This window comes from Quercus suber, unplaced genomic scaffold (assembly GCF_002906115.3).
Source record: "Quercus suber isolate HL8 unplaced genomic scaffold, Cork oak 2.0 scaffold_44, whole genome shotgun sequence".
NCBI classification, from domain to species: Eukaryota; Viridiplantae; Streptophyta; class Magnoliopsida; order Fagales; family Fagaceae; genus Quercus; species Quercus suber.
Window position 1 is genome coordinate 7,157 of NW_027069509.1, and position 20,964 is coordinate 28,120.

General features: G+C 33.4%; 1 protein-coding gene across 1 annotated transcript; it reads left to right on the plus strand.

Moving 5' to 3' along the window:
• The first annotated feature begins 1,481 nt into the window (after positions 1–1,481).
• LOC136066708 (uncharacterized) lies at positions 1,482–19,035 on the plus strand. Its single transcript, XM_065771431.1, has 10 exons — positions 1,482–1,665; positions 4,523–6,356; positions 6,456–6,593; positions 13,399–13,470; positions 14,691–14,732; positions 14,846–14,935; positions 16,736–16,843; positions 17,021–17,113; positions 17,267–17,346; positions 17,665–19,035. Exons 2-10 carry the CDS (start codon positions 4,755–4,757, stop codon positions 18,428–18,430), a joined length of 2,991 nt encoding a protein of 996 aa, XP_065627503.1. The 5' UTR covers positions 1,482–1,665; positions 4,523–4,754; the 3' UTR covers positions 18,431–19,035.
• The last annotated feature ends 1,929 nt before the right edge of the window (positions 19,036–20,964 follow it).

Sequence of the window (20,964 nt, forward strand, 5' to 3'; positions counted from 1 at the left end):
ATTTATATGAATAAGTTTGATTATATTCTTTATATTGAATGTGAATTGTTGTTTATAGGTTTTTGGTTGTGTTATATTCTTAGGAAAAAAAGAAATAAAATAAAATAAAAGAGTTAATATAAATTTGACAACAAAATTATATAGATAAGCCTAAGAAATGTTTACTAATAATAGTTTTATCAATAACTTTTTATTAACATGATTTAAAAAAAAAAAATTGAATTAAGAGATAATTTATTAACGTGATTTAAACTCTACTAAAACCTTTTTAAGGGATTGGTTTTAAACAAAAAATCAAAGTAATTTTCTAATTGTTAACTACTATGCACTAACTTCTAACTACCAAAACCCACAATTGAAATACTAATCCGTATGGGATACCATTTCCAAAGATTAGTATCTTAGCTATTATATATTATACATTGACTTTTTTTTCCTTTCAAAAGAAGTGTTTTTTTCTCTCCCCACAAAACAAAGGGATTATAACAAGAATTAGCTAGACAGAGGTAAAACTACACCACCTCTTTTCCACAATAAATGATAAATTCAGATAATTTTTCATGCATATACACATGCTACACAAAGGGATTATAACAAGAATTAGCTAGACATGGGTAAGACTACACCACCTCCTTTCTATAATAAATGTTAAATTTAGATCATTTTTCATGCATATACACACACATATCTAGTATGCAACACTCATGATTTGAAATTTAAGTTTAAACTTAAACTTGGTAGGGTGAAACTCACTCAATGTCTTCTTCCATGCTTCCAAGGACAAAAATTAAATTCTCATGTGAGTCTCTCTCTACTTCAAATCTTTAAATGTTTAATAATTTAGATGTTCTTAATCATTGAATTGAGGTTTCACTTAAACATGATTTCAATTATTGTTTTGGATAGTTTTTAACTATTAAATTTAAGGGTTTTCCATTTAAATATATGTGATTAATTGAGTCTTAAAGCTCAATGTATTATTGAAAATAGTTTTATATATACTTTTAGGTACCTTTAGTATCTTCCATTCAATTATATATATATATATATATACACACACACATACACACACGCGCACTAGCCTTTAAGCACACGCGTGGGTGCTTAAAGACTCTTTTATTTTGTTGGGTAAAAGTTAATAATTTGCATCTATTATAATTTAGAAATTTTTTTTTAAAATTTTTTCAAACAAATAAAAATGATAAAATTTAGAAATATATATATATATATATATGCATTTTATGATACCTTATTCTCACGCAACATGCATTCATTATATAATTTAAAAATAAAATATTTATTTATTTTAGGTAAATTAATAATAAAATTATTTACAATCGCGTAGGTATAATGCTAGTTACAAAATTAAAATAAATAAAAAATACCACAAGTAATACATATGTCAGTTAGCTAAGTTGAGGAGCGATACGAGAAGTCACCGCGGGTAACAAAAAACAAATGAGTGAATCCATATTACGAAATGCGGATAACTGAAAAAAAAAGAAATAATGGGTAGCGCTCTCTTTCCTTCTCTCTACTCTCTCTAGGTTTTCATCCCAATACAATACAATATAATACTAGTCCTACAGCAGAGGCACGCACACGGTAACTTCAACTCTGCTCTGCCATTCAACTTCGCCGCCGCCACACTTTCTCGTCCAAAAGGTACAACCCTCTAGTAGCCGCCTCATCTTTTCCCCTTCTTTTTTACTCTTTACGTGCTTATATAATTTGGTCTAGATTACCTTCCTCCATTTAATTTCCCTGAAAACTTGAGGTCCAGAATTTAAGACTAAATTGAAACGTTTCTTCCCCAAAAATAAGATTAAAAAAATATATATATGAAGGTAAAAATAATAGGCTATAGTGAACTAAGACAATGTGATTGAATGGAGGCTTTGGTTTTATTAGTTTTTGACGAAATTATGTAATTCAAATATTTTAATTACGGTTTTTTTGATAAGAAATTAGAGTATTACGTTTTGGACAAAACTTAGGTACAGTACAGTATTATTTTTCGATTATTTCCCAAGGAGAATTAAATGCAATCCAGTTATGTGTGTGAATTTAATTGGAGAACCTAATATATTAACCTAAGGAACTGTACGTGAGTTTTATCCTTACTTTTTGTTCTCCTTTACTATTAATTGGTTTCGTCTTGTGCATCAATTTAAATTGGATTTTTTTTTTTTAATTGTTGGTAGGTGTAGCATAATAAATCAATAATGTAACACGCTACGCCCATCCTTGCTAATCCGGACTTTGGTTGATTGGCCTTGGGTTTGGGGTTTTACGCACTGTACATCCATTTGTGATTTCCAACACACTGTTAGAATTTCTCTTTGATATGCTTTTTTTTTTTTTTTTTGATAAGTAATAAGCTTTATTGATATAAAAAAAAGGATGCCCTAGTACACAGGTAGTGTACAGGGGTCAACAATTAAGAATAAAAATTACAAGAATCAAGAAAAACAAGAAGAGAAGAGAATGATTGGTTTCGCAAAACAGACAACCAATCAAATAAAGTTCTAAAGGAAAAAAAACTTGAGGTCGGGTATGGATCTCTCAACATCTTCAAAACATCTACCATTTCTTTCCTTCCAAAGACACCACATTAAGCAATGGGGAATGATTCTCCATCTACTATTTGATATGCTTGTAATTACTTTAAGTACTATGTGTTCATCATCGTGAACATAGAGTGTATTTTTACTTTATCAATAAAACATCTGTTACTTATAATATATATATATATGTGTGTGTGTGTGTGTGTACACACACACACACACACACCAGTAATAGTGTAGGTGTTGATATCATTCCTAATCCAATTCCTATGTCTTTGATAGGCAACCCTTTGTATAAAGAGAATGAGTGTGAAGTTGTATTGTGTCAAGATATTGATGGGTGAGGGGTTAGTGATATTGGAAATGCAGTGTATTGTATAATAGAGTTGGTGATATTTTATTTATTTTATGTATGGCGATTCTTCTTTTGAAAGATATTTTCCTTGACCTGAAGTGCTCTGTTGGAATCCTTCTATTTTTCCTGTGCTTTTCTGGATTGGGAATTGCAATCCTAATTCCCTTTCTAGTTGAGGTGAAGATAAAATGTCTAGGAAATTATTAGCACGGTCTGGAAAATTTGAGGTTTAGTTGTTTTATGATGTATTGAGAGGGCTTTTCCTTTCATATGGACGATAGCATTGGAAAAGATTTAAACAGTAGAGTAGACAATCTTTGAAAGAAGAACTTGTGCAAAAGTAGTGAGGCGTCAGTTTATCATTTTTTACTACATTGGATGGTGGTAAGATAGTTTTGGTGGTTTGTGTTTTGTCTTTTTGGTGATTCCAAATAACGTGATTTAGTTTTTTGCATGTTGGCAAGGGAATTTGGTAGCTGTAAGAGTAGAAGAATTTGGAATGCTGTTCCCTTGTGGGTAATGTGGACAATCTAGAGAGAGGAGTAGCATAAATTTTGTTGGAATTGGACTTCCTCAGCATTTTTTTTTTAAATTCTTGAATTCATTGTATGATTGGATGACTGCTTGAGGCAGTATACATCCCGTTTCCATTTTTTTTAAAGATCTTTTGAATTTTGACTTGTAGTTTCTTTAAGAATACCTTTTATATTCTCCATGTATTTGATTTCTCTCTCCTTTTTAATAAGGTCATTTTTTTTCTTATAAAAAAGTATTTTTTAAGAAATGAAACCTTTACTATGGAGTGAATATGGAGATTCTAGCCTATTCATACATAGTTATTTCCTACCAGCATTGAAGTGCATGGTGTATACATGTTCCTTGAACAGTTGTGTTTTTTACAAGGACTTCTGCAATGGGTTAAATTTTAACTATAGATAAATTCATCAAGAGGAGAGTTATTTTTGTGGATTATTGTAATATGTGCAAAAATTATAGTGAAATAGTTGATCGTCTTTGCTGTTTGGTGTGAGAGGATTGTAGTCTCTAGCTATTTCCCTATTTGAAGTTTAGTGGGTTATTCCAAGAAAGTTAGTGAGCTGCTTGCTTGTTGGGAAAAAAAAATTTGCTCGTCAAAGAAATTGTGCTATTTAGAATGATACAGTGCATTGACTTATGTGGACTTTTGAAGGGAGTGGAATAGTCTGTTTTCAATGGCATTGATCACCACTTCTCATCGATTAAGTCTTGAATTTCTGAAGTCCCTGTACAATTGAACATCTGCAACAGGCAGTGTCCTTTCCAATTCTTCATCTTCTATTTTCTGAATGCTCCTGATTTTATGAACTTTAGATCGTTATTCATTATTGATACTGTTGTTCATGCTCTGCCTAGTTGAATGTCTCTTTTTTCAACAGCTGTATTTAGGTCTAGGATGAATTTTAGATTATCTATACTTTACATGGCTAGCTGATTGATTCACCAGTGGCTTTAAATTATTTGAGATCTCCTTTGATGATTTCACAGTTTCTTTTACCTCTTTCGATTATTTCATGGTCTAGAACTTGATTGTAATTATTTGAACCACCTTGTTCTGTTACAGTATTTAGAATGGCTGGAGCTTGTTGAAGTTGTGTGGATCAGTAGCTGAAAATAACCTTGACATGGACAATGGGCTGTTTTTTTCTTGGGGTTGCTCTGATTTTCACTTAGAGACGGCCTAAAAGTACTCAAATTTTCAGGACCTGACCTTTAGGTTACCTTTAATATTTGGTTACTGGGCTGAACATACTCCAAACTCTATTAGAGTACTGGAATCTTTTTATCGCAGGAAGATGAACAGATCTAGTCGGAAGAAGAACAGATCTAGTCGGCTAAATGAAAAGCATGATAAAAGTAGTAGGCATTCCCTGTGTGAGTATGATGAAGAAAGTGCTGCTCGGACAAGGCCTTTCAGCTTTGACGAGATTATGCTTAGAAGGGAAAACAAGTTGTTGTCTGAAAATGTGAAAGAGGGAACCTTTGAATCAGGGAACATATTATTAAAGGAAGAAACTGTTGAGAATGTTTCTGATGCTTTTGAATCTGAAAGGGGTTACAAACATAATAATGATTCTTCTCCTGTCATGGAAAAGCATGTATCTGAGAAATTAGTGAAGGCAGGTTCCAGAAAGAAAGAAGAGAATAGTTCTATGAAGGAAGATGCTTTAGTTAAGAGAAAGGACAGAGAAAGTTGTGTGTCAAATACCGAATTGAAGGATAAAGACAACAAAGATATGAGCTATAAGGATAAACTAGGAAGAAACAACCACCAAAAACATGTTAGGAGAAAAAATGATGAGTGGTCAACTGATGATTCTGAAAATGAACCTGAAAAGAAGCACTCTAGAGATTTGGCTGATAGGGATAGACATGCAGAAAGAAGTAGGGAAGACCTTGAAAGAGGAAGCAAGAGAAAATACAGAAATGGAGTTGATGAGACTAATAGAGACCGGAATACTGCAAAGAAACATGACCCAAGGAAACAACATGATTTAGATATTCCAGATAGAAAAGAGAGGAAGGAGTCATCAAAATCACTTTATGAAGAATCAAGGAAAAGGAGACGGTCAAGGAGTAGAGAACGTGAGGACAGAAATAAGAGGTCAATTTCACCATCAACACGTGAAGAGTCAAGGAAAAGGAGATGGTCAAGGAGTAGAGAACGTGAGGACAGAAATAAGAGGTCAATTTCACTATCAACACGTGAAGAGTCAAGGAAAAGGAGACGGTCAAGGAGTAGAGAACGTGAAGACAAAAATAGAAGGTCCATTTCACCATCAACAAGGGCACACAAGCATAATTCTCACCATGGTGGGGAGCACAGAGAGTTGTCCTCACATTCTCTTAGAGATAGGTCCGGACGACAACATTCAGATATTGACAGGAACAGAGTGTCAAGTAATGGCTCGAGTAGCCATTATCGGCGACATAGTGGATACACAAGTGGACTTGGTGGCTATTCACCAAGGAAGAGAAAAACTGAGGCTGCTATTAAGACTCCTTCCCCATATGGTCGTTCACCAGAGAAGAAAAGTGCTGGGTGGGATCTCCCACCAGTTGGAACAGCTGCTGTTGTTTCTGGTTCAGATCCTTCGAATTTTCAGTCATCAAAGCAGGATGTAGCCTCAACTGGAAATGAGATGGTCAATGCTGTTTCTGCTGCTTCCACTACAGTGAAGTCTCTTTCTACGGTGTCTAACTCTTTCTTATCAAAGAAGAATTACTCATTTGACTCTGTTCAACTAACACAAGCTACTCGGCCTATGAGGAGGCTTTATGTAGAAAATATACCAGCTTCTGCCTCGGAGAAAGCTGTAGTGGAATGCTTTAATAAGTTTTTACTGGCTTCTGGTGTTAATCATATCCAAGAACCCCAGCCATGTATCAATTGTATTGTAAGTGTCCATTTTTTGGGGTAATATCACACTTCATTCTTTTCATGCAGGTTGGTATGATTTAAAGAACTTTGAATGCCTTGCCATATTTAATTGCAGATGTATAAAGAGAAGGGCCAGGCGCTTGTAGAATTTCTTACACCTGAGGATGCTTTGGCAGCCCTTTCTTTTGATGGCAGTTCCTTCTCTGGCTCCATTCTCAAAGTCAGACGCCCTAAAGACTTTGTTGAAGTGGCAGTAAGAATGACTATCCTAACCATCTCCTTTTTCATCTTCTTTATTGCCTTATATTGTTTTTAATGTTGCTTTTTTTATTTATTTGTTATTTATATCTTATCTGTTGAATGTTTGAAGTTTATATTCTTTTAGTTTATTATTTTCTTTTAAAAGTAATTGGGAATCTGTTGAATCTTAGAAGCTTGTTAATCATTTCTATTTGCATGTAAGATGTAGGATCTTTGACTTAATATATTGCTTTATGGTTTTGCATGGAAGTGTTTACTTCATTAGTGTGATTTGTCAAATGTTCTGGATAAAGTGTGGTTATTTTGGCCAAAATATGTCTTGTGGCTGGTTATGTGAGCTATATTGGAGTTATCTTATTTGTGAATCTACATTTCCACATCCTCTAATTAAGAGCATGCCAGTTTTTAACTCAATCAAAGTAAGAATGAGGTGTGACCTACTGTTGATGGTTGAAATTTTGAACTTAAATTGGTGCAATGAAAGGCAAGAAAAGCCACTTTAATAGCCAAGTTCATTTCTGATTTTAAAACAGGCATGACCTCAGGATGGCCAAAAGTTTAAAACTGAGCCAAACCCCCAGGTGTTTGGATGTTTGCTGTGGGTTGTTAGGAGGCAATATCTAATCAATCAACCTTGATCTTAACCCAAACTAGCTTGGAGCTTGGTAGAAGGGGCCAAAAGCTAATTGTAAGCCTACAGCCTTGGAAGTGAATACTATGCGTTAGGTTTTTAATCTGGCTTGTCATCCTGAGTCTTTAGTGTGACTGACAATGCTCTCTCAAATAGCTTGGAAAATGGTTGGAATGGGGCTGGATAGGGGCTGAATAGGAATTAATTACAGACATGACTCTTTCATTTTTCAAATAAAAAAACAATTACAGACATGACTCTTTCTTGTTTCTAGCCAAGATTTAGGCTGGAATATTGGGTGGTAAAGAGCCGCTTTTTCCTGCTTGTTACTAATTAAAAGATACATTTATTTAACTTATCATTTGTAAAACAAAGATTTAACTTTCAGAAGCTGAGTGGAAAGCTGTGGAAGTATGTCGGTTATGAAAAATATCTAATAGCAAAGTATTTTTTGTGCATTACATTATGAATATTTGCCATGATGGAAATCAAAGTTTATTCATGAAATAAGTTCTTTAAAAGGAAAATGATTTGGAATCTAGGGCTTGAAAATTTTCATGAGTAGTTTCAATTTTACCCCATATGACATTAATCATCACTTCTATTAGTAGGTTTATTAGATGTACTGCCTTGTTGGAATGGTCTCATTGATGTGGAGCAATTCTACTATTTATTAATTTCCCATATGAATTTGTAACCTTTTCCTTTAAATATATTATATATTATTCATTATGACCCCCATGGGGCATTGACTGGGCCATGCCTAATGAAATGGAGTCACTATGAATCTCCCACTCCCTTTCTCCTTGGGGTTACTTATTATAAAAAAAGAGGGAAAATTGCACTTTTGCCCCTTGAGTATATGGCAAGTGCAATCTCCCCCCATTAATTTAATACGTAAAAATGTCCCCTCTTATCTTTTTGTAATGAGAACTTCACGCCTTATGTTAGTATTTTTCATCAAATTAATGGAATATTATTTATTTATTAATTTTTAAATGAGTATGAACCAACATGTTTGTGACCTTATTACCCTCCAATAACAAACACATCACATGCACAATGATGACCCTTCAAATTGCATATGATATGTTTGCTATTGGAGGGTATTAAGGTCATGAACTTGTAGGTCTAGATACATTCTTAAAAAAAGTATGAATTTTATGTTAATTTGATGGAAAATAGTAATGGGTGTGGGTAAAGTGCTCATTACGAAAAGATATGTGGGGGTGCTTATACCTTATAAACTAAAAAGGGGGACATTGCAACTTCCCTATACTTAAAGGGAGAAAAAGGTGGAATTACTTTCCAAAAATTATGCGTTATTGTTTGCGTGTAGAAGGGTTTTCAACAACTCAACAATGTTCAGTTTGCATACAAAGTAAATAATAGTCTAACCATCTAGTGGTAATGCATTTGCACCACATGTTACATTAAGGCTGTCAATGTTAATTAATAGTGATGAATTGCTTAGGGAAACCATTGACTAGAAATAGTTTTTATCACTGCCTTTTTTTACTATTTTTGTAACTCCATGACCAATTTGCGGTGGTTGGACTTGAGCAGGAATGTGCACTATGTATCTGATTGGAACCATACGCTACTTTGAGGTTCTAGCCTCAAGTGTCAGTAAAATATTTTCTTACAAACAAGCTCAAAATAAGTTTCATTAGATAAAAAACTGTTTAATGCTAATTGTTGTTTATATCATTATGGAATTGTAAGTCCTATACTTACCAAAATTTATCCCCAAAAAAAAGTCCAATACTTACCAAAAAAGAATTCAGTCCTATGAGCTTATTTGTTAGAAAGAGAAAGTTACTTTGACTAAATTTGTTGTGCAAATTCATTTTTGGGCCAGTGGTGTATAAGCTGAAATCCCAGGCCTCACTGCCCTCAACCTCCCTTATAATATAGCCTTTCTTTTGTAACTTCTTTACTGTGGCCTTGGTGTGTCTGGGCAATTAAAGTTCAGGATCAGAATGTCATGTATAGGGTTAGCTTCATTTTCTCTGTATCTTATTCCTTAGGAGACAAAAGGAAAAATTCCAAGAAAGCTTAATTTTGGAACTTTAATGAAACAAAGGTCTCTCCCCATCTCCCTCTCTCCATTCTGAATGAATGTGTAGAAGATGGACACATAGATTACACTAGATGGGCAAGGCCATCCAATGTACATGATGGTACATCAATTGTACGTGAAAATGCTGAAGGCTATTTCAATAGCAATACAATACTGAGTATTGGCCTTTGATGGGGTTGGGGTAATCACTAATCCTTGAAACTATTGAAGGGTCCTGTCATTGTGAATTTCTATGTGATACATCTTTAATTTTGATAGGTTCCTTATTTATGCTTGCACCTTGGAAGCAAATTGCGATTGCTTGTCACACTTAACACCAGGAACTGTTTTGTATCTTCAAGAGTTTTCTATTGCACATCGAATGATCTATTTGTCCCATTACGTGAGTTATTTTCTGACTGCCATGTTGGAATCTCTTAAATAGGGTGTTTATGTTGCGTATGTCGTAATTCACATTCAGGATGGTGATGAAGCTGACTCCTAAATAAGAAGATTTCCAGGTGTAGTGACAAATTTGATGTGCTTGCAGTTTTTTCTTTTCTGGATGGTTGGGGTCATTGATCGAGGCTCTTAGAGTAGTAGATTTTATATGACATGTGATACAACGTTTAACTTATTTGGCGTTCAAATTTTAAGATGCTGTGAGATGTAGTTCTTGTAGGATGTCTGCTCTCATTCTCAGTGGAAGTATCTGCAGTTTGAATTTTCTTATTGCTGTATTTGACCTGGCAATTTTACTTTTTTCTAACACCAGAACTTTTTTTAATAAGTAGATAAGTATTTTATTGTTACAAAATGTTTTTTGAACACCAGTTATTGTTATGCACTAATAAGTTATCATCTTTTTTAACAGTTAGCATATTGCTACATCCCAAGTTATATAAGTTGACCTCCCTCTTGTCTTGTAATTCTCTTTTTTTTTTTTTTTTTTCTTTTTTTTCTTTTTCTTTTTTATATTCCTCTACACATGGCACAAGAAACTTAAAATAAGAAATGATCTCCTTTGTTTGTATAGTTGTGCATATTAATGGGTTGGACTAGTTTTATGATGACACCCTTTTCAGTTTTCATCACATTATGTGTTTAAGATGAAGAGATGGAAAGTGATCGACAGTTTTATGTTTAATGAAGTCTTACACTACCTACATAAGACTGTCTAAATGAACCATTCTGTGTTTAACTTTGTGTAGCTTTGTTTATTATTTATAAATGAATTAATTGCAGGCCTTTCTTTTCTCACAACCCCTGTTTTAATTCTAGGTGGGATTTCTCATGTTTTTGTACTGCTTTCAATTTGAACCAGATCACTTGTCCTTATTAGTTTTATCTTCTGTATTTGTTGTGTGCTTGCATGTGAACAAACTATCTTGACCAAATATCTTTATTTTCCTTATTTGGTTTTTCTTCAATCCTCTCATAAATGCATTGAAGCAACCTTCTTTTATTGACTTTAGCCCTCTATAACCTCTAGCAAGGCCTTTTATAGGGCTGTAAGTCTTCACTTAACAAAGCATATTGTAGCCAATGTGGTTTATATGAGGTGAAGTGCCTCAATATTGTGGATGATGCTTAAACCTAGACCAAGAAATGCGATTCCTTCTTCTGGTAACTTGAGATGCATTGGTGGTCTCTCCAGTCTTATGTTTGTTTTGGACTTTTGGTGTCATTATTTATTCCTTATTCTCACCCTTAACCCATAATCTATTTTCTAACCCAAGTCTAATACTATCTAACCAGAATCTGGGAAGGGATAAAAGATGGATAAAAAAGGAAAAAAAGAGTTTAAAAAGCAGTAAAAGAAAAAAAAGGGGAAAAAAAAAAATTAAAAAGAGATTTCTTAAGTTTGTGATTTTTCAGTTTTAAAAAAAGAAAAAAACCCCACTTGAGTCTCTTCAGATACTCATTTGTACTCCCTCTGTCCTGAAAGCAAAGATATAGTTGGTGCGGGTATGTTTCTCATAGCAGACATATGAAGGTGGCCTTTTATGTTAGAGAAGTCATTCCCATATCTGTAAACTTCAGTGAAGAAGATTCACATCAAAATAATTATATTGCTTATAGACATGTATATGGAGCAAATTGCACTGTTCAGAAAATGTTATGAAAAGGACAGCTTTCCCGTAGTTATGCTCAGACTATGTATTGATTGTGTAGTATATTGACTTGAGTATAGGTATAGAGAAGTAACAGTCATAACTGTATAAGTTAATCTTGGATGTTGTGGGTCATAAATTCATGAACTCACCCTCCATCGCATTATTGTGATGGAGGAAGTGCATTTGACCCTAAGAAACATCAAAAGAGCCCTACATGTCTGTAATACATGAGCATGCCTGGGACATAGTTGCATGCATGCGTTACTGGCAAAAAAATTAAAATTTTGGACATGTTTTAGGCATGTTGGAGACGTTGTAGCAACACGGTCTAGACACAATGGGAGTAAAAAAAAGAAAAAAGAAAAAAGATGACTTTTGACAACTTGCCACAATCAAAGCCATTGATGAAGCTTCAAAAGCCATAATGATTCTCTCTCTCTCTCTCTGGAACAGCCAAATAGTCTTATCTCTTGCTCTTCCTCCCTTGATCTACATTCATCAAAGAATATCTACACACATTGAAGCAGATCGAGGCACATTGACACTACTTTTAGTTCATCAGCCTCACTCTTTGTCTCGACCAATTGGGGCTTTAGTTGTTTGGGTGCTCTCGAAACCTCTCTCTATAAGAAGATAAGAACCTGTTTTCTGAACATTTTTTTTTTCTTTTTTGGTAGAAAGACACGACTTAATAGATTAAATGCAAACCATTCTTTTACAAAAACGCTTGGCATTGTCAAAAGTCAGCAAATTCTCCACCACAATTTTTTTTTTTTGAATGATGTTGTTGATTTTAATTATTATCTTTTTTATTTTATATATATATATATATTGGCTAAAACACTCGGTTATTCTGTTACTCTTAAGGTCAGTAGAGTGCTTAGTTGCATTTTTTAATTATTAACTAAAGAAAATGTAAAACATTCCTAGAATATATACTATATAATAATTACTCCACCATCCCAAATTGTTAGTCCTTTTTTCATTTTGGGACGTCCCAAAATGAAGTCATCTTTGAAAAGTCAATAAATAATTTCCTAACATACCTTTTACGTTATTGAAAAAGTCAATGCCCCTCTTTCACAAAAATTTAAATTAAAGTGGGTGGTTTTGGGAACTTGTACCTTTTTATATAAAAAACAAAGCATTAAATGATATTCCCTTAAAAAGTTGGTTTTTCTAAACATGCCTAACAATATGAGATGGAGGGAGTAATTAATACTGTGTCATGTCTTAATTTTTAAAGAATTACCTTGTTGCTATGTCCTATGTCGTGTTGTGTTTGTGCTTTTTAGGTTCGAACTAAAGCTCGTTGGATTATATGATAATAATTATTGCTTTATTCCCATATTGCTTATTGGTTGGAATATTTCAATGTTCATTTGGTTTTGGATAATGCATTTTGGTGTTTAGCGCATTCATAGTTCAAGTGACAATTGGTCTAAAATATCCACACTTTCAGTTGCCAATAATTAATTTAACCTTGATAACATTTTTGTGGTTTCTATTCTTGTTGGATAAAATCTGAAATACATGGGACAATTAATTCACTCATACTATTGATTCTGTGTTAGGGAGATGGGAGGTCCTAAAATAAAGATTTCAGATTTTAAACTTGGCCTACTGTTACCTTTTACCGTTTCATTTCAAATTTTAGAGTTCATTCATGACATTTTATCATGGAACCCCATGAGATTACCATACTAGTGCCTTTTTTTGTTTATTTTTTATTATTTATTTAATAGTAAATATCCAAAAATTTTGTTGTAGTTTTAGATTCTATGGCTTCCTATTATCTTCTTTTTCTTTTCATTTTTTTTTATATTATTAGCAAGATTTACTGTGATATGATTAAGTTATTCTATGCCATACAAAGATGCTATTATTGGTTCAACTAGCACTTTCTACCACTGCTTTGCAGTTTCTGAGGTATATTGTGGTTACTATCCATGTAGCAGGTTTTCAGACAGTTGCTATTTTCATGCAGACTGGTGATCTGGAGAAATCAGTGGCTGCAGTTGATTCAATAAGTGATATCGTGGAGGATTCACCTAACAAGGTATGTATATGAAGCTTGTAATTTCAATATAACAATGTTTACATTAAGAGTCAACTGTAAAGTTATGCATACATAAGTTACTCTGTATAATTTCAGTGCTTAGTGGTTAATTCACTCTCTTTTAGGGTATCTTTTATTTCATATCCTGGTTGGATGTATCTTTTGGTGTAAACTAGATTCTCATTGGTGAGCTACCCTACTACAAGTGGGCACAAAACAGAATAGGAATTCATTGGAGTCATTCCGTCAAGTGTTATCTGTAGAGTGAATTCCCATAAGCGTATATATTAGTACGAATTACTAGATATCCATACTACTTTACTTCCATTGAATCTTTTAAAACATTGAGCTCAAACTAAATTGAGGATTTTTCTATCATTTTATAACCCTATTGTGGTGAATATTTTCTGGCACATCCGCACGCGTATGCAATGTTGAATTCTATGTATATATGTGATAACTTGATGTATGGGAAGACACCCCTATACATTGTTACCTGCTTTATATCACATAGTCCAGCTTCCATATACCAAGTGGACTAATAGTAAACTTTAGTTTATATGCAATGGAGTTGCAGTACGTAGTTTCATACAGAAGTGATGTAACTTTTAATGTCTTCATTGTATAATAGCAAACTTCCATTTTCCTTCTTGGTTTTACCTTTTTGTGTATTTCTTTTTGTTTTTAATTTACCTATAAAATTTTTTACCATGTTAAATTGTTAACATATTTCCATATATATTCACTTTGAAAAGATTCCTTATTCCTGATTATGTAATGCTTTGAGTTGGATATATATATTCTCTTTGATTATGTATTTCTAGGGTCACATAATTGTTGCAGAATGTTCTTGTGTTTGTTGTAATTGCCCAAGGTGTCATGTATGTTTTACTCGAACAGACTTCTTCCCTGTGATTCAAAGGTTCATGTATTTTCTTTACCTCTCTTTATTCACATATATAATTATACTTTAATGAGGGTCGTCATCAATATCAATAGATGTGGGAAGTGTTTACAGCATTACCAGCTGTCAGAAGTATGCTGAGGTTTTTTGTTGACATGATATAGATATTCTAGAGCTTCAAGAGAGATTGCATATCTGAATCTTTAGGATTTCTCTTTGTATTTTATATAGCTTATTTTTTTTGTTTCATGGTGTTCCCTTATTAACTTTGTGGTTGTGTATGTTATTATCCTCTTTCTATGCTCTGTCTCTGCAGATATTCATTGGTGGAATTTCAAAGTTTATTTCATCAAAAATGGTAATATTTTTCAATTTTATTATTATTATTATTGTTGTTGTTGTTGTTGTTATTATTATTATCCTTTGTAAGTGGATATCTTTAGTGACTAGGCTTTTTATTCTGCTTTCCAGCTTATGGAGATCGTAAGTGTCTTTGGACCTTTGAAGGCCTACCACTTTGAGGTCAACGAAGAGCTCAGCGAGTGCTGTGCTTTTCTTGAGGTAATACAGCAGTCTGTACCTCTATACTTTTGTTGCTAATAAATTCTGTCTAATAAGATGTTAAAGCAGCGATTGCTTTCACAACTTTTTCTTTTTTTCTCATTTTGAATGAGATTTTTATGTCATTGTGGGGTATGGCAGATGTGCTATAGATAATACATTTTTAAACAAGATTCTCATAATCTAAATTTCGATCTTGATGATTGCTTATCTATCTATTTAATACAAAGTCTAGTATTTATTATGATATTGTAACTCTTGTGAGGTACCTGATATTTTCAATAAGCTTGAGAACCTTTCTTCTATTTGTAACATGAACAAGTTACATATATTAAATTACCATCACCCTAGCACCATACAACTTTGTTATAAAAATTGGCTCAATCTCGCCCTTCCATATCTTGAATCCTATCAAATATAGTCTTGCTCCATAAAAATTCTTCCTAATCACAATCAAATCTTTTTTCTCTTCATAAAAATAAAGATTCTCATGATTCAACATTATGTCAATAGAAAATTATTAAAAATCACATCTTTCCAAGTAAAATGATTCAAATCAGCATGTTTATGTAAACCTTCCATTTTTAAAAGAAAACCAGTAAGACTTGCATCGAATACTTGCCAAAAGCCTTTTAGCTCAACTGCCACCTCTTGTTGTTTCCAACAAACACATCCATGTTCAATCCCTCCACTACCAGTTATTGAATCATCAGAGGACTTGCATCGGTTGCTTTATGAAAAAGATTTTGTTCTGATACCACTTGATACAGTGAGGAGAACTTGATATGGTGTAAAAGAAGGGTCTGTGAAGAAATTTCCAGCAATAAAACAAGATTACAGCTAGAGGAAGAAAATGGGATTGAAACACTAAAACATCGATCTCTCAGCTCAAAGAGCCCAAGAAATATTTAAATATGGAATTTTATAAGTTATATAAGAAAATGTGGTCTATAATGACTTAAAAGAGGTTATGAAGTTTCATAGGTTAGATAAGAAAGGCTGTCTATAATGACTCAAAAGAGGTTATTTATAATAGCTTTTAGTAACTCTAGAATCCTAACTCTTCATCTCACATATAACTATTAAATCCTAAGCATCTTCTTCATCAAAAGTCACATATTAGTAACATTTCCTTTTAAAACAGTCAATGTATAATAATTAATTAAACATAACATAGAAAAATAAAAGACAATAAACTAAGGGGCATTTTTTTTTCCCCTTTGGGCTTAAATTCTCTTACATTACACTGTCTGGTTACTATAATAATCACTCCCAAAATAATCATTTTGATCTTATTTGTGTTCTGCCTATGTAACGAGAATACTTCACTTATGTGGTGTTAGACACTGACGTGCATGCTTTTTGGAGACATTTTTAGTTGCATATCCTGCATTCAAGCGTTTTATTTTATTATTATTATTATTTTCTAATCTTTTAAGTTGAGTTGGCTATGGTTTTCACATTGTTGGACACCAATGCCTATATTGACTTAACGTGCTTGGTCTTTACTTTGGTCATTTGTTGGAAAGTCTGATGAAGGAACAATCTAAATTTTATATCATTGTATTTAAGCTTAGTTAGCTCTTATTCAATTGAGTCTATTTTAGTCAAGTCTATAAATATCAATTTTTTTGCAACAGACAAATATTTTGTTGGATTTATCAGGATCACTTAGAAATTTGATGTATGTGTCTAAGTGAAATCTTGAATGTTAGATTCTCTTCAGCTTTCCTTATTTGAGTGAAACTACCTTTTCTTCTGACCTTTTGGGTGTCTTCTAACTTTTGTATACTCTATCAGTATGTAGATCAATCAGTTACTCCCAAAGCTTGTGCTGGTTTGAATGGAATGAAGTTGGGAGGGCGAGTACTTACAGTAGTTCAAGCTATTCCTGATGCATTGTTTCTGGTAATAAACATCACCCTGTTCCTTCTACCAAAAAATTAATTGAGATGCAACACAATCCTAATTATTTTTTGGGTGGGTATGTGGACTATGCAATGGGAGGTAGCCTACTCCCATTTTATTATCTGTTATAACGTTTTTATGGAGATGTACACTGACCTAGAGAATAACATCTGGCAGGAAAATGGTGGGAATTCTATTTGCTATGGGATCCCCGAGCATGCAAAGCCACTTCTCAAACAGCCCACAGAAGTTCTAAAGCTTAAAAATGTGGTAGGGTTTCTGCAGTATGGTTTACTTTTTTTCTACTCTTGGGACGTGGGGGGGGGGGGGGGGGGTTAATTTATTTATTATCATGAATCTTCTAAATATTCTAATAATATTTACTTTGTCAATCTAATCTTCTTTTTTTCCTATGTGAATTAGTTCAATCCTGAGAGTCTGTTATTGCTGCCCGAGCCAGAAGTTGAAGAAGTTCTTGAAGATATACGGTTGGAGTGTACAAGGTCCTGATAAAACTGTTTTCCATTTTTATAAGGCCTGTTTGGTTCCCCCCTCTCCCTCCCCCAGGAAATTTTTTTCCGAGAACTACTTTTCAAAAGCCAATTTTCAGATAACATCTAAATGATGTTGACTTCTGTTTTTTGTTCTCAGTTTATGATAAACAAAGGGTTGAAATTTATTAATTTAAATTAATTTTTTAAATTATTATTATATTATTCTACTAATTTAACAATGTTTCAGAATTTTCTTTACAACCAAACAGGCCCTTACTCTTTTGTGTTTTTAGATAGACTCATATTTACATAAGATAAATCCTGCAGGTTTGGCACTGTGAAATCTGTTAAAGTTGTCAAGCAGAGCAACAGTCACATGAGCACCTCGGGGACATTTGAAGTTATTGACAATGGGGAATCTGATGGGGCTTGGCAAGATTTATCTCATGATGATGAAAAAACAGAAACAGAAACTTCAGGAAAAGATGATGACCATGATACTGGGAAAATTAGTGAGGCAGACTTTCTTGGTGATATCAAAGAACTCAAAGAAGATGAAATAATTTTGAGAAGAACTTGCTTCAATGATGACGGACCTGCCAATGATAATGGAGAGAACAAGTCCTGCCAAATGGGTCTGCTTGATAGTAACGTGGTTGTTGAGGACTATGAGAACATATCAGATGGTGTTCCTGAAGAACTCGCTAACCAGCTGAACAGTCAGAATCAATCGGATTGTCATGATGAAAAGGTTGCTGATATTATTGAAGCGAAGGACATTAGCTTGGAAAACAATTTGATGGTTGAAGATCAGTCAACTTTGGGGGAAGCTGATAATAAGTTACAGGAAGCTTATGTTGGAATGGATGGTATTGTGGCTACTGAATCAGCTGCTGCTGAGAGGGGTGCGAACGAGGAACAGGATTGTGATCTTGGACATGTATTTGAGCTGGGGTGTGTTTTTGTGGAGTATGGAAGAACAGAAGCCTCTTGTGTGGCAGCACATTGTTTGCATGGACGCCTTTTTGATGACCGGATTGTGACAGTGGAGTTTGTTGCTCTTGATCTTTACCGGGTGAGGTTTCCAAAATGAATATGTTTGGACAACTGCAATTGGTGAGACTACTGGGTACAATGTCCTGTCTCTTCAACCAGTGGAAGATGAATCTGACTTCTGGGTCCTCAGCACACATTTGGTATTGATTACTTTATGTGGCAGGGCTCAGTCATTGGTTAATTTCAAAATTTTGGATCCAAATATATATGTTTTAGTTTTTTGCCAATGGTGCACACTGTGTATTGGCGCATGGATGCAGAAATCTTACGAAATTGCTTCATATTGGCTGTGTAGTGAGGAGCTTGGCTTTAGCTAATCACCAAGCACTTCACTGGATACTGCTTGAGCTCTGAGATTATTTGTCTGAATGTCTCTGTTACTGTATACAAAGGATGATGATGGGAAGGGTACGGGCTACTGATCTAAATGGTATTTAGGTGCTGCTTACTCAATGTACTAACTTCATTCCTAGAGCTAATTTTTTTTCCCTTAGATTTGTTTAGCTTGGTTTATGTCCCATGGACAATCTTATGTCAATTTCTTAATGCTCTTGGAAATTTAAAATGGATTCATGCACCGAGTTGAGCCAATGGTCCATTTTGCTTGGTTATAGATTATTTATTTAATTTGTTTTCTAGGTTGCTTCTGGGCAAGTTGAAATTCTCTTCCTCTGATTTACCAATTACCACTTGAGCTGAGAACCAGATGCTGTGGGAGAGATTTGATGGATTGGTCTAGCTTGCTGTTCCTATGTTTAAAATTAAAATTGTATACGCAAAACCTGTGCATTGCCATATACTCTATAGCTCAGATTGAAACCATCCGATCAAATGATGGCGGAAAATCTCTCCATTGATTTGGACCAGAAACCGTCACAGTATCTCATAGCAAATAATTGAGTTTCCCAATTGCAGTGGTTTTACTTCAAATCGGACTTTTAAGTTTTTGTTTATTGCGATACTTGACAACTTCTCGCCACCCTACTTATAATCAATAATTATTGTGGATCATTTAGGGTCTGTTTGGGTATAACTTATTTTTACTAAAAATTGAAGGCACTATAGCAAAATAATTTTTAAATATATGAATAGTGTTGTAAGACTCATTTTTAATAAAAAATTTGTTGAAAAGTGAAGTTTGTAGGTCCTGTGAACAGTGCACGGGACTCACGGGTGTGATGAGAAGGGGCTGAAAAGTCAAATATATATGGTTACTGTTTATGAACAGTAACATGAACAGTGAAATTTGTCCCCTTGAAACGCGTGCAAGGAAAAAAAAAAAAAAAAGAGAGAAAAATGCAAAGCGCAACAAAAGCCGGATCCAAACAGATACTTAGAATCTTAGATAGCATAATGAATATGTATCAATTTCATGATGCATAACCATCTAATTATTTGTTTCACATTGTTAGTGTATGGCTCTTTGGTAGAATGGACAAATGGAAGGATGGACAAGATGCTAATTTTCCTTACTTTATGTTTCATAAGAAGATAGAAAATTGAGAGGATATAAATCATATAATAATTGTTTCTTTCCTTAGTTGGAAAGAAAAATGAGAGGAAAGAAATAGTGATTTGTAGCAATTTATTATTTTATCCTTATTAAATATAGAACAAAATTTTGTTACAAAATTAGTTGTAGTCTAAGACTACAACCTTTCTTAATAAAATAAATATTACTACATATTTTGAAAATCAAACTAATGAATTACATGTTCTTTACACTCTTGATACACATGTCAAATTTTGTGTCAATTAGATATTATTTAATATATGATCTATAAGCTTATATTTAATGCATAATTTTAAATTACAAAAACTTACAATTTAAACAATTTATTGATGATATAGCTATTGATCTTTAATTTTCTAAAAATTTTGCAAGCATGGAGGATATAGGAAAATGAAGATGTAATATAATAGTGGATTTGTCAAAATTCACATCCAATAAAGAAATATTGAGTAAGGTTGTAACCTTAGGTTACAATTAATTTTATAGCTAAATTTTGTCCTTATATATAAGAAACAATTTATTTTATTTTAATTTTTTTTACATTAGTTTTTAAAAGAGGGTTAAAATAATAATTTTTTTTTCTCTTATATTTTGTTCTCACTTTTCTTCTCAATTTGGAGGGATTAAAATTTGTGGGTTAAGAGAGAAAATAGGTCACCCATTTTCCATCTCGTCTTTCCTTTCTTACTAAGAAAGGGGGAAAAATTAATTATGTATCCCGTTTTATCTCATCTCTTTTACATTCTTAAAATCATTCTAAGCAAAGAGCAAGATTGATAGGTGTGATTAAAATCACAAGGGCATGCATGCTGCACTCAAATTAAATAGGCATACACTAACAACAATGTCATCTATTTATCAAGTACAACATGCCATTTTGTTGCCTTCACCAAATGACTTGTCATTTCAAAAGCAAGCTTTGGAATTGATTAGGTATGGGTGGGAGTTTGAATAGGGACCTAGGGATCCTTAAAATGTGATGGTTTCTTGTTAGGACACAATAAATTTTAATGTGAGGAGGGTCAGTGAACACTTCTTTTGAGGATCACTATATTGAT

Bases quoted from the DNA above. Each gene is read 5' to 3' on its own strand.
- LOC136066708 (XM_065771431.1), top strand. From the start codon at position 4,755: ATGAACAGATCTAGTCGGAAGAAGAACAGATCTAGTCGGCTAAATGAA. The intron at 6,357-6,455 runs GTAAGTGTCCAT...ATTTAATTGCAG, and splicing joins AGCCATGTATCAATTGTATT to ATGTATAAAGAGAAGGGCCA. The intron at 16,844-17,020 runs GTAATAAACATC...AACATCTGGCAG, and splicing joins TTCCTGATGCATTGTTTCTG to GAAAATGGTGGGAATTCTAT.